Genomic DNA, 15,095 nt, shown 5'->3' on the forward strand with positions numbered 1-15,095 from the left:
AAAGGAAAGTCACTGGAGATAAATTGTCAAAAGCCTGCTGATAAAATTGTCCCTTATCCATCAACTATCGTAATTTCAGTTTTTTTGTGATTTTAGCACAAGTTTTAACTTTCATGAATTTCTCAGAATTTTCAGCTGCAGGCCTACTGTCTACTTCATGGCCTGACTGTAGATAGGACAGAACGTGTATATGGCTTTTATACTGTTGAAGCATTTAGTGAAAATGCACACAGATGTACCAGTAGCAAAGAGTAAGTGCACAGGGATACCAGTGTATATAGGTATGTAGGTTTGTCAGTAGAGGAAACCGTCAATACAGGAGGGAGCGTGGGTAGGCGGCTGTGACAGGACAGGGAGGATGCTATGATATTTGGAGAAAAACGCAATACATACATGCTTTCAATCACATTCTCATGTTGAGTTGTGGATCTGCTCCATTATGTTAAGTAAACTGACCAAAGCAGGAGCTAAATTGTATGAACAAGAGGCAGCACATAAGACACCTACCCATGTTCCTCTCTGTGTGGGTAGACTGGCATCCGGTGAGTTGAGGATGCTGTAGGCACATTATTGCTTCTCATACAGGGTAGCTGTTGTGGGCTATCGGGAGGGGCAGAGCCTGTCGTAACTGTATATGTCAGAGACCATGTATATGATTGAACTGCTCCTGGTAAAATAAAAGATCTGTAAATATCTGGAACAACATACTAAACCATTATATATTTCCTTAAATTGAATGTAATCTTAATGAAAAAAAGACATTTTAAATGAGGCACATTATCGTAGTCATATTGAAAGAATACGTTTAAAATAACCTGCTCAAGATATTTAGAATTTCCTTGGCAATGAATTATAGTTTGGAAAATTTAATAGTTTGCAACAATTTAATCAGAGATTATTTAAATACAAATGGCCAAAAGAGAGAATTTTATTTTCGTAGCCTAGATTGTATTCTAGTTAACAAGATAACAACTAGTCCAAAAATAAGGCAGAGTGTTAGGGGGGAAAAGCTTTTTCTTTTAAAATATCTTATTGCTTCCTTCTGTTGACTTCTCAAGGGCCCTCAGATCTTTCCGAAAGTGTAGGGGTCAGAACTGGGTGCAATACACTGGCCAGGGCATAACCAGGGCTTCACCAAGGTTCAGCACAACCTCATTGCTTTTGTACTGAATGCCTCTATTAACAAAGCCATAGTCCAGCATCTCATATGTTTCACTAACCACTCTCTCAACATGTTCTGGCACATGCAAATGTCAATGTGCATGCCACCCCAAGGAATCTCTGTTCCCATACACTCTTTAAAACAGCTATTAAACTCATAATACCTCTCCCTGTTGCTTCTCCCAAAATACAGCATATCACCTTTCTGTATTAAACAACTTCTGCCCATTCTCTGAGTCTACCTGAATAACTAGAGATGTACTGGTATAACGGTAATGTCACTAGACCTAGTAATCCAGAGCATGATACTAGGTGGTACAGAGTAGGATATTCTGGGGGGGGGGGGGGTGCGTTCAAATCCTGCCATGGTAGATGATGAAATTTGAATTGAATAAAAATGTGAAATTTAAAAAATGCCAGTCTAACCATTGCTCATTGTCATATACAAAGATCTGGTTCACATTCCATCCTTCAGGGAAGGCAAAGCCTTTTGTCATCTGGCCTACATATTATACCAGATGCAGAGCTTTAGAATTGACTCTGAAATAGCCTAGCAAGTCATTCACTTCAGGGGCAATGAGGAATGGGCGATAAATACTGGCCAAAGCAATGACATCCGTACCCTGTATCGTTGCCTTAAATCATCACTACTTGCCACTCTGCTAAGTTTGTAATTCTGTATCTAGGTCTTCCCTACATAACATGCTGTGGGAACAATTTCAGCTGCAACAGCTCTGGAATATCCATCACCACCTCAAGAGAAGCCTGGGATCCATGGGACATAGAGTTATAGAGTCATAAAATCATACAGCACGGAAACAGACCCTTCAATTCGTCCAATCTATGCCAAACATAATTCCAAACTAAACTAGTCATACCTGCCTGCTCCTGATCCATATCCCTCCAAACACTTCCTATTCACATACTTATCCAAATGTCTTTTAAACATTGTAATTGTACCCACATCTATCGGTTTCTCAGGAAGTTCTGTCCACATGCGAACCATCCGCTGTGTAAAATATTTGGACCATGTGACTTTTTAAACTCTCTCTCCTCTCACCTTATAAATGCTCCCCCTAATCTTGAAAGCCCCCATTCTAGGGAAATGACAACTACTGTTAAGCCTGTCTATACCCCTCACACAGCAATGAATGAGGGCAAATGGCATACTGAAGCTGGTGCTTGACTCCTGTGTGACTTTGCCAGGGATTTCCAACTATCAATGAGGTCGGGGTTGGCTCTGCATTTTGCGAGTCCCAAGGGAATGTGAGGTATGTGGGTGCAGATGTGAGCTGATTAAAAAGTTATTCTCTCATACAGCAATCCAGTGTCCTATGTCATTTAAAATCTCCCAATCCTGACTTCTTACCCTCTCACAACTTTCCCTACCTACCTGCAATGCCACCCAATGTTCTCTCTGGTCATCTGTGCCATTCTTTGCTCTCTCAAGTTGCCCCTGTAACTTCCATGACCCCCAACATATCCGCATATAGTGCATACTAGGGGAATGGCAACGTAGAGTCCTCAGGATCCATGCAATTACAATGGAGGTTATTTTAAACCTGTATCAATCTAAAAACTCATGAATTCAAACACTTGATATCGAAAAAGATAAAAATCTATAGTCCAGGTATAAAATGGCTGCAGCTGTCATGATGAAGTCTTTCAGTTGTCCTGCCTGAAATTTTCAAAAGAGAACAGTGTGTTCCATTTCTATTTCAAAGCCGAGTGCCTCTGAATCAATGGAGAAGAGCAGGGGGTTTTTTTCAAATTTCAAAAGTGGGGATCTTTTCACAGCCAAAGCTGTCAGTCAGTTTAAATCATGACACAAAACATGGCATCAGAGGTCAACAGAAGAGTTGTTTTTGATTATTTTCATGCTCGATTTCACTTTTTCCAATGAAAAAGGTACTTTAATGCATGTGAGCACTTTCAAATGCAATGCAATGCAATGTCTCTTTGCAAGATTGAGCCTTATGATGAAGCACTATGTGACACATCTATGTTACATCGAGTAATGAAATTGGAAGTTTGCAAAGTATTACATTAGCCTTTCGGAATGCTCCGTTCTTCCGATACCTCCAACCCCTCGCCCCCCTGCAGTGGTCAGAAACTCTCCTAGGAGGTGTATTTTCTTTAAGGTTTCTAAAATCAAGACCAGTGCATGAAAAGTGCATGGGGGAAGAAACAGAATTTCCATGTGGTGGTCACATGGAGACCCAGAAGAGATACATGTCTCTTGTGTACCCAGGGCCTTCCCAATCTGTGAAAAGTCCACACAAAAACAGATAGGAGTCTGGATAATGGGAAAATTGCTTCTCTACCCAAGTAAATAAAGTTTAGTGTTTCTTTCTTTTTATTCATTCACAAGATGAGAATGTTGCAGGCTAGGCCAGCATTTTGTTGCCCATCCACAAGACTCAACCACATTTCTGTTGATCTGGAAACACATGTAGGCCAGACCACGTGAGGATGCTGTTTACTTCCCTAAAGGACATTAGTGAACCAGATGGGTTTTCCCAACAGTTGACAACTGATTCACAGTCATCAGTAGACTCTAAAATCCAGATATCTATTGAATTCAAATTCCACCATCTGTAGGATTCCGACCCAGGTCCCCAGAACATTATTTGGGTCTCCGAATTAACAATAATACCATTGCTTCACAAATTGATTCACTGGGGGACAGGTATTCAGTTTATTTTTTCTTCTGTTCACTAAACCATCCCTTTGCTGCCCTGACTAAGGTGCAGCTGAGGGCCTACAGCATTACTGTGCTCACCTGGTGCTGTTAATCCAGTGTATTCGGGTGACTGGCTGCTGACTGGTGAGGCCGGTTGAATTTCAGCAGTGACAGATTTTGCAGGAGAGAAAGGGACAGGGGATTGCGTCGGAGGGCTATGATCTGACTGTCCCACCTCTTCCCTTCTGTCTCCTACACATTGACGTAAAGATCAAAGTGTCCATCAGTGAATAGTCAGTACCAATGGTTATCCATTAACATTAACTTCATGCGACAATTTATTTCAGTGCCACAACTACATGGTCATGGTGCAGTGTGCTACACTAACTGCAACAGCAGTGACTAAAGGATAGGTAAACAGGAACTGTGAATGACAACAACAACTTGCATTTATATTTAGCATTGCAAAATATCCCAAATAGCTTTGCAACAGTGTTATAATGTGGGAAAATGTGAGATTGTCCACTTTGAGAGGAGGAATAGAAAAGCAGAAACTTATTTCAATGGAGAGAGGCTGCAGAATGTTGCAGTTCAGCAGGATCTGGCTGTCCTTGTACCTGAACCATGGAAGGTTAGCCGACAGGAATAGGAAGGCAGATAAATGGAAGGTTGCTCCATTGTATGGATGGAAGTCTTGCTGTAATTGTACAGGGCATTGTGAACCACACCTTGAGTACAGTACAGTTTTGGTCTCCCTCCTTAAGGAGGAATATATTTGCATTTGAACTATTTCAGAGAAGGTTCAGGGATTTGTCCTAGAAAAGGTTGAACAGGTTGGGCCTATTCACATTGATATTTCGAAGACTAAAAGGTGACCTTTTTGGAACATACAGGATTCTGGGGGGATTTGACAGGGTGATACTGAGAGGACATTTTCTTTCATGGGGTGATATAGAGCCAGGGGGTCACCATTTTAAAAAATAACGGATGTCCCATTCAAAATGGGGATAAAGGAGGAATTTCTTCTCTCCGATGGCGATAGTCTGGAATTCTCTTCTCCAGCGACTAGTGGAGGCTGAGTCATTGAATATAATCAGGGTCGGGTTAGAAAGATTTTTGATTGTTAAAGGTGTCAAGATTTATGATGGCCACATAAGAAAGTCTTTAGTCATTAGTCATGATTTTATTGACTAGTGGTGTAGGATGAAGGGGCCAAATGGCTTATTCTTACTCCTATTTCTTACTGGTCAAATCTAACTTGTCAGAACGCTATTTTGGGAGATAAATGGCTGACACCTTTGTCAAAGAAGCAAGTTTTAAGGAGAGACTTAGAATTCTAGAATCACTGAATGATACAGTTTCAGTCTCTCAAGCCTTTGAAAAATTATTTAATTAGTTCCCACACTATCCTGCCTAATTGGCAATGGGGTTTCTCTATCTGCGCACTGTGAAATAATTTAAGTTTGTTGCTTGCCTGTGTTTAATTTTCACTCAACCTTCTCTGTAGTAGGGAGAACAAGCCCAGCTTCTGTAACCTCTTCAAATTAATGGAAATCTTTTCATTCTCAGCATCATTCTGGTAAATCTCTTCCAAATCCTCTTCAAGGTCTTGACCTCTGTCCTGAAGTACAGTGTCCAGAATTGGACAGAATACTCCAGCTGAGGTTGGACCATTGGTTTGGCATCACTACCTTGTGTTTGTACTTACTACTCCTGTTAATGAAACTAAGCATCTGTTGCACAAGGGTACAAGAGTCTGAAGAGGTTAATACCGTGGAGTGCCTTGAGCACCAACTACTGTGACAATGCCATTTGAACATATGAGCAGAATGCTTTAAGATGTCAAGAGAGAGAAATTGAACATCCTGGATCTCCTCAACGTCTTTGTAACAAGGTCCTTCTTATCAATATGACTGCAACCAGCTGCTAACATGCAAAAAATTACTTCTTTGTCCAACATTGCAAAGGGAACTCTTCTAATTCGGGGAAGAAACGGCTTTCCATGACACCACACTAGACCAAGAATTCCCTGTAGATCCCCATACTTAAAAAGAATGGTTGCAGCAAACTATCCTATGGTGAGGTGCAAACTGAACAAATAACAGGATCCCATATAGGCATTCCCTGGGTTGCCAACGATTCCTGTTCTGGAGTCGATCACGAGTCAATTTGTACAGTGCAGGACAATATAAACCTGAGGAAGGGTCACTCAACTTGAAACATTAACTCTTATTTCTCTCCACAGATGCTGCCAGACCTGCTGAGCTTTTCCAGCAATTTCTGTTTTTGTTCCCGATTTACAGCATCTTTCCATTTTACAGTTCTTTCCGTCTTTATTTAAAGGGAGCCATTTTTAAGTGCAGGAAATGTCCACATGTTGGATCTGTAAAGTTACATCCCTGCATGAGATCACATTCATAAATACATGTGTTTGTAACTTGGACGTTTGTAAATCGGGGACCCCCGGATACATTTTAACCTCTTTCTCAACTTGTCTTCCAACCTTCAAAACTTTGTGTAGTCAAATCCCCACACGTGTTGCTGCACTCTCTTTTTTAATGTTGCACTGTTGAGTTCACATTTCCTCTCTTCACTGTCCTGACCAAAATGGATAATTTCACTTGCCTCTGCATTAAATTTTATCTCCGACACATCTGCCCACTCTGTCTTTATCCTTCTGTATTGTTCTCCTCACTGTAAACTACACTTCTACTCGAGGATTAAGTTTTGGAATTAAGTTTTGCAACTTATGCGCTGTACAGGCAAGTTCAGAACTAATAGGAGGTGGAGAGATTCAGATGGGAAATTCCAGAACTTGGGACCCAGACAGCTAAAGGACAGTGATGAAACAGTATGCATGAAAACTTGTACTAATGTGCAGTTTTTACCTGAGCTGCCTTCTCCTTTCATTGCTCTCATTAATTCATTTGCTCTCTCCTGACAGTGCAGAGATTCCAGGAGATAAAGTACGTAGTCATCAAATGTCAGGTGGATTAGGTGAAAGGAGCCTGGAACAAATTAAAGACATTTACAGAAACATTTATGCTGCACCATCATTTAACTTCTGCTGTTTATCACAAGGGAATCAGGTAATAAAATAGGAAACTCTTGTTAGAGCTGTGGAGTACCTTAGTTAAAATGCATATGAAGCACTGTATGGTTTTATCATATCGTCTTATGTGGTTTGGTGTCATACTTTGTTTTATGAGACTTCTGTGAACTTTGAGATGCTTCATTATGATAACGATGCTGTATAAACGTGAATTGTTGTTGTGTCACACACTGATTTCCTTGAATCATATTGGGCTGTTGGGGAGCAACTCTGTCACCAAAATGCATACCCACTTGCATTAATAAAGTGCTTTTGACATTGTAAGACACCCAATGGCACTTCATATGAACAAAGATCAAATATATCAAGTGACATAAAAAGATATTGGGAAATGTGACCAAAATTGTGTCTGAAAGGAGCAGAGAGGAGGAAAGGTTTAGGGAGGGACTTCTTAGGGTTAAGGACTAGGCAGCCATACGCTCTGCTGCTGGTGGCTGAGCAATGTGGAAATTAGAGTATGCAGAACAACTGAATCAGAGGATTGCAGAGATTGCAGGGAGTTGGAGGTCTAGAGGTGGTGATGGAGGTAATGGGCAGTCGGGGACAGGTACGACTACGAGACCACTGGGTGATTTGAATCTGAGAATGAGAGCTTGTAATCATTGGGCTGTTACAATATAGGGGGATGATGTCAGTCAGAGAGAACAGAGTGGGTGATAGCGAATGGATCTTGGTGCCCATTACTATTTGGAGAGGAGAGTTTTGTGTGAGCTAGAATTTATGGAGAGTTTGGAGAAATACAATTGAATCAGTGGCTTGCCATAGTCAGGTGACCTCTATCTCTGTTCCGAATACCTTTGGTGTTCATTCTACAGGAGGCATTATACACACCACTTGAAAGATGGTGTCAGAATGGAGCAGCTGAAATTGAGTGGATTTTTAAGAGCTCTAAGGAGCCAGCTACTGAAAGAAACAAGGAGGGAGTAGAAAAAATAGTGAACTTCCCAGAGTGGAAGTCGTTGTGAAAGATTTGCTGCTTTATGGACCTGGAGACACAACAGAAGAATCCATGACGGAACATGACCAGAATCTAGTGCAGAATTTGCCAAATGAATCTGAACAAGAAAAATGCAATCAAAGATGTCTGGTGTCAAGTCCCTTCACCCACAAAGTGGGAGCTGTTACAGTTACAACAAATCAACAGATGTGAAAGTGGCACAATAAGTTGTTAGATTTGTGAACTATTTAGAAAAGTTCTTGCCTAATCAGTGTGTGAGATTCTATGCAAGCATACCAAATGTGCAGCAGTATAGGGGTACAGAATAAGAGTAACTTTCACTAGAATCAAACAACTAATGATGTCACCTAAAGGTAAAATGGCCAGAGTCCAAACTCCAGTACTGAGGTACTGCCATGTCAGTGAAGAAGTCTATTATGGTGTGACATAATCGATTGAGCAGCCCTTATGCAACAAAAATAACCAGGTGCATTTGTATACAGGGAATTAATGCCAACTGAATGGTGCTATGCTCAAATATAGAATGAATGCCTGCTTTTGTCTTTGCTTGTTGTAATAACTCAGGAAGCCTGACTGGAAAGGGACATCATTTATTGTTGAACACCAAAACTGAGCCACTACTTGTGGTGTACAAAAGCTAGTTCCCACCTGGGACAGACAGTTCTGCAGACCCTTCCCTGGGTCTGTTTAATGGATATTTTCTCATCAACCTGTTTGAAAATATTACTACACATTGCTGGAACAGGTGGGACTTGAACCCAGGCCTTCTTGTTCTGAGATGGAGATTCTACCACTGTGCCACCAGACCTCTTCTGGGTCTGCTTTTCTTTTTGAACAAAAAAAGCCTGTTCAGAAATGTTATTACACACCTCTAGATCAGGCAGAACTTTAACACATGTCTTCACAGTCCAGAGGTAGGAACACTACCACTGTATCACAAGCCCCTTTCTGGGTCTGCTTTTTTCTTCCCTCCAATCGACCTGTTCAGAAATGTTACGATACACTTCTGAGCACATGGGTCTTGAGCCCACACCAGCTGACTGAGAGGTAGGAGTACTACACCACAAGAGCCACAGGTCTGCTTGCTGAGTATGGAAGGTTTGAGTTATAAAGGAAGGCTGGATAGGCTGTGACTTCTTTCACTGAAGCATAGAAGGTTGAGAGGTGAGCTGCCAGAAGTTTATAAAATAATGACAGGTACAGATAGAGTTAATGGGAGTTGTCTTTCCCCTAGGATGGGAGATTTCAAGACCAGGGGACATATTAAGGTGAGAGAAGAGAAGTTTAAACAAGACATGACGGGCAAGTTTTGTACACAGGGGGTGATTCGCATGTGGAATGAACTTCCTGAAAAAGTGGTGGATATGGGTATAATTACGTTTAAAAGACATTTGAATAAGTACATGGATAGGAGGGGTTTGGAGGGACATGGGCCAGGAGCAGGCAGGTGGGACTAGTTTAGTTTGGCATTATGTTCAGCATAGATTGGTTGGATCAAAAGGTCTGTTTCCATGTTGTATGATTCTATAACTCTGTCTCCATAACCTGTTCAGAGATGTTATTACACACCTCTAGACCAGGTGGGACTTAAATCGGGGCTTTTTGGTTCAGAGGTAAGTACATATATGCTGTGTCACAAGAGTTCTGCTAAGAGCATGCACGTGGCTGAAGGCAAAGCTGCAGAAATGTATAATGGGCTCAGGTGATGAGTTCCAGTTGGGCCACTGCCTGTTACTAAAGGAACTCATACTCAAAAAGCTGCACAATGAGTTAATTAGTGATTCCCCATGGACCTTGTTGGGTTATCATACTTGTGAACATTTTAATCATTACCTGTTTGGGAGAGACAAAGTGGCAGTGGAGTCCAACTACAAACCATTTCAAAACATCTTTCTCAAAATGCTTCTATCTGCTTCAAACCTCTGCAAAGAATATTGCTTTGTTTGTAGCGATATCATCTGGATGTGACGTACAAGTGAGGAAAATAGACACACATTGCCGACATGCTGTCAAGAGCAACACTCCCAATAAAGAAAAATAGGAATGCTTAGAAAAGGTGTGAAATCTCCCAGATTCAGCAAGCAGCAGAAGCTCTGACAGTTGTCAACCCAGTAGATCTGAAAGCCAACTCTCCTTGCAAAGGAGAGTTGCAACTCTCCAAGTGCTGTACAAAGGAGTGATGAAAGGATAGATTGAAAGTATCAAGACTGTACTTGTTGCTATTAGAAAGTATATGGCATGCAGAGATGAGGTGATTGCATCTTGTACCAAGGCAACAGTCATTATCCCTAAGGAGATTAGAGTCGGGATGCTGAAGTCCATCCATGCAAACCATTGAAGAATTGAGACTAGTGTGAGGAAGGCACAAAAACCAACTCATAAGACATAAGATTAAGGACCTCAGTAGCCAGTACAGTTTTTGTAACAAATACCTAGCTAAGAAAGGTAAAGAGGCACTCATGATGCATGACAACCCAGACGGATTTATAGAGAAAATATGGAACAGTCCTCTTTGCTTTTATAGAAACTATCTAGTAACCATCAAGTATTTTTCCAATGGCTGGGAATTAGGCTCATTGTCTAATGACTACCAGTGAGATTATAAGATGCCTGGAAGTACTTTAATTGTTATAATTATTTTAGATTTTGTAACGGATGACAATGGCCCACATTTATGAGTGAAGAATTCAACTATTCCATAAAGATTTGGAAAATTCAAATGCCATTGATCATCTCCACACTGTTTCCAGTCACTTGTTTTGTTTCCAGCGCCACCTTACTCACACCATCTGACATTCTTGGTCACCTGCAGAGACTTATGATTCGACACTCCACTGAGGCCAGCTGTATGATCGTTTGATCTCTCTGCCTATAAATTCTGTATGCTTCTCCTCAATGCCCCTGATGAAGGGGCTGTGCTCCAAAAGCTTGTGATTTCAAATAAACCCATTGGACCATAACCTGGTGTCGTGTGACTTCTGACCTTGATCACACACAGTGAGTGTGAATGAGCAGGTGCACCATCTTAACCACAGATATATATGCACAACCAGTGAAGATGCACCTTTGTGCTACAGACAGTGGATCAAGAAGTATACTGCACAGAGAACAGAACAAACAACACTGCCAGGGCTCCACTGCTCACCACCAACAGAAATGGACCAGCACCAAAACTTAGCATAGCAATTGCACTTACTATAGTAACAACACTCCCTGGAGAAGGATCATCACTTAAATCAAGCAGACACTAGGGGAATAACGAATGTGCATGCAGGGCCTTATGTGATAAGCATGGTTTAAAGTCCTTGTTTGAAATACATGTGCAGAGGCTGACTGAAGTGGAATTTACAAGACTGAATACATTGTTAGTGAATGATCAATTTCTTTGTGAACATTTATACTGGATAACTTGTGTAAATTATAAATGCAGGTGATGCTGCATGCAATTTTATTCTGTTTCATTAATAAAAAAGGGAGGCGTTGGAGAAATGTAACTTTAGTGTACTGTCTAGCTTGCCATTGTCATGTGCTCTCTGTCCCCGATGTAAGTGGCTTCACGTGCAGTTTGTAGGAACCATTCCACAAATGTTACCAGAAACATGGAAGGTTCGCCATGAGAGCACTGAGCAAATTCAGCTGCCTGCAGAAATTCGTCATCATCCTCTGCCTGCTTCACTATGACAGTGCAAGCTGTAATCCTCACTAACGGATCCACCACTAACCCAACTGGAGTGCAAGATGAGGTCAAGCAGGACTTGGGGGTGGCACGGTGGCTCAGTGGTTAGCACTGCTGCCTCACAGTACCAAGATCCCAGGTTCAATTTCACCCTCAGGCAATTGTCTGTGTGGGTTTCCTCCAGTTTCCTCCCACATTCCAAAGATGTGCAGGCTAGGTGGGTTGGCTGTGCTAAATTGCCAATAATGTTCAGGGATTAGGTTAGGTAGGTTATAGGGGGATGGGTCTGGGTGGGAAGTTCTGATGGTTGGTATGGACTTGTGGGGCCAAAAGGCCTGTTTACACACAATAGGGATTCTATGAGGACTGCTTTTTAGATATTTTATACTAGATTCCCTACAGTGTAGAAACAGGCCCTTTGGCCCAACAAGTCCACACCGCCCCATGCAGCATCCCACCCAGACCCATCCCCCTATAACCCACACACCCCTGAACACTACAGGCAATTTAGCACGGCCAATCCACCTAGCCTGCACATCTTTGGAATGTGGAAGGAAACTGGAATTACCTGGAGGAAACCAACAGACATGGGGAGAATGTGCAAACTCCACACAAACAGTTGCCTGAGGGTGGAATTGAACCTGGGATCTTGGTACTGTGAGACAGCAGTGCCAACCACTGAGCCACCGTGCCACCCCCAAGTCCTGCTTGACCTCAGCTTGCACTCCAGTTGGGTTAGTGGTGGATCCATTAGTGAGGATTACAGATTGCACTGTCATAGTGAAGCAGGCAGAAGATGATGACGAATTTCTGCAGGCAGCTGAATTTGCTCAGTGCTCTCCTTCCATGTTTCAGGTAATGTATGTGGAATGGTTCCTACCAATGCTTTTCTCCATCTTACTCTGTGCAACACTCCACCATATCCCCGTCAAGCCAGAGTGGAGCTTGCTTACAGGGTGAGTCAGGAACAATTTGATAACTCTAGGCAGATCACTCAATGTCTGTCAGGTGAAACATACATGCGCACACACAGAGGCCAAGCTACAAACCATCACTGATACATTCTCTAAGGAGTGCAAGGGAACGGGCTTCAGACTAAACATCCAGAAGACAAAAGTTCTCTAACCGCCCACTTCCACCACACAACAGTGACCCCACCTCAGCCACCATCAAAATCAACAACCTGCCCTTGGATATTGTGGGTCATTTCTCTCAACACGGCAGCCTACTCTTGGAGCAAGCAGACATTGAATGTGAAATCTAACATTGACTCCAGTGCAGCTATTGGACACGTGAGGACCAGAATGTTTGAAGTCTGAGACCTCAAGCCCAGCACCAAGCTCACAGTCTACAGAGCAGCCAAGGTACCACCCTTCCTGTATGTATCAGAAACAAGGACTATGTACAGCAGAAATCCCTGGAGAGTTACCACCAGCGCCGCCTCTGTTAAATTGTGCAAATCTACTGACAGGATAGGTGTAACAAAGTGCATGTCCTCTCCCAGGCCAATATTGAGGCACTGGTCACGCATGGCCAGCTGTAATGTGCAGGCTATATTGTCTGCATGCCCAACACAATACTCCCTAAACAAGTTCTCAACTGCGAACTGCTCAGTGGTGAGCGATCATTAGGAGGACAGAAGAAACTTTACAAGGACAGCCTGAAAGCCCCCCTAAACAAATGCAACACCTCCAACAACATGCAGGGGATTGCATGCCCTAGAATGCACAAACTAGAGAAGAAGCATTTGTGAAGGCACCATCCACTCTGGGCATCACCGAGAGGAGCATGTGGAGACCAAGCTCAAGCAGTGGAAAGAGCTCACTTGATCCAGAACATCTCACTGTCTGTGGCTCCAGGCACCACAGAACCCATGCCCACCAGAGTGGAAGTAAATCATCCTCAACCCTGAGGGACTGCCAAAGAAGAAGAATCATGGAATCCCAAAAGCAAGAAAACAGGCCATTCAGCCCATCACGTTCACACCGACTCTCCAAAGAGTATCCCACCCAGACCCACCTCCTCCCTGCAACCCTGCGTTTACCATGGCTAACCCACCGGGCCTGCACATCACTGGACACTGTAGCAATTTAGCATGGCCAATCCACCTAACCTGCGCATCCTTGGGACGGTGGGAGGACACCCACATAGGCACGGGGAGAACGTGCAAACTCCACACAGTCACCTGAGCGTGGAATCAAACCTGGGCCCCTGGCATTGAGAGGCAGCAGTGTTAACCACTGAGCCACCATGCCACCCTGAAGAAGAAGAGATTGGAACAGTGAAGTCTGCAGGTGCCATAGTTGTGGGTTGAGATTTCAGCAAGAAGTGAGCTAAGTTGAAAGAGGGATGAATAACATTGCACGGGTGAGCTGAGGCCTTCTGATGCTGCTTCTGCAAGCACTGTTCAGAATAAATAGGGGAGTAGCTCACTTGGTTCCATTACATTTTCATTTACTTGTTTGTTTCTTGGGGATTATGCAGGAGACTGTCTTTCCTATTGGTTTTGCCAGACTAACATTATCATAATAAAGCAGCAATATTCATAACTATTTCTTTGGTGCCCGGGGTACTTTTTTTGTAGCAAAGGAATCCCTGTGGATATTTTTTCAACTGAAATATAAATGTGTTAAGTTGCATTAAACCAGTCATTTTTAATTAAAATGCATGGACTAATGTATTAAAAATGACGGACTGACTGAATAGAACAGCAAGAAAGGGCGAGAGCAACACTGAACAAGAAACGTTCTTCTCCAGACAGGACCAGGGAATTGGATTTGAAAGAGACTTCATGCTTTTAACTCACACTGGAGAATACAAATCTCCATATTATAGGGTACCAACTGTAAACACCGGTGGCAGTTCACAAAGAGACTTACACACAGCCCCATAAAGCGTTAATTTGCAGCGATTCATGGAGGGTGGCTATTGTCAATTAGTCATTTCTGAGAGAGGAAACCTTTATCAAAATACACCCCAGCCCCAGCCGTGCCTTTGAAATGCAGAGACAGGGAGGGGGAGCACTTTCTTTGTTGGAAACTTGCTGTCTGAGCTGCCACAAGCTCACTCACTGTAAGAACCAAGTCAGCAAGATTCAACCAGGGTTTACCAGCCCATGTGTAAAACAATGTTTTTTATGAGAAAAGGCAATTTGTAAAACTGTGTGCAAAACATTGACATCCGAAAAGTGGGGAAAATGTAAAGATTATCAAAAACAATATCGGCCAAAAAGTCCAACAATTTAGGCGTTTTGTATGAGAGTCAGAAAATGTTTTTAGCACAGGAAGGAAGTTATTTTTTCCCTGCATCATCTCTGTGAGAGCACCACAGCTAGTATCCCTCACCCTGTCCTTTCCCTGCAGTCCTCCAAAGGTTTTTCCTTCAGGTGTTTCTCCGAAATAGGAGAACTGGGTGCTGATTGGTGAAGCAATGCTATGGAAAAGCAATGTGGCACCATAGGCTTCCAAGCTCCTGGGGAATTCAGAAAAGCTGTAAGGCTTGAACA

The 15,095-nt window shown here is 42.6% G+C and overlaps 1 protein-coding gene across 4 annotated transcripts in view; it reads right to left on the bottom strand.

The window, feature by feature from the left end:
- rfx4 (regulatory factor X, 4) overlaps positions 1-15,095 on the bottom strand; it is a 131,832-nt gene that overhangs the window by 21,890 nt on the left and 94,847 nt on the right. For 3 of the 4 annotated variants that reach the window (XM_059652517.1, XM_048548811.1, XM_048548809.1), the window contains 3 exons: positions 6,733-6,852; positions 3,944-4,096; positions 508-667 (listed from right to left, as the gene is read on the bottom strand). In XM_059652517.1, coding sequence (XP_059508500.1) covers positions 508-667; positions 3,944-4,096; positions 6,733-6,852 — 433 coding nt within the window. The remainder of the gene's footprint in view (positions 1-507; positions 668-3,943; positions 4,097-6,732; positions 6,853-15,095) is intronic. The other variant, XM_048548810.1, reaches the window with a different exon arrangement.

The sequence above is a fragment of the Stegostoma tigrinum genome, chromosome 18 (genome assembly GCF_030684315.1).
Source record: "Stegostoma tigrinum isolate sSteTig4 chromosome 18, sSteTig4.hap1, whole genome shotgun sequence".
In the NCBI taxonomy this organism is placed as follows: domain Eukaryota; kingdom Metazoa; phylum Chordata; class Chondrichthyes; order Orectolobiformes; family Stegostomatidae; genus Stegostoma; species Stegostoma tigrinum.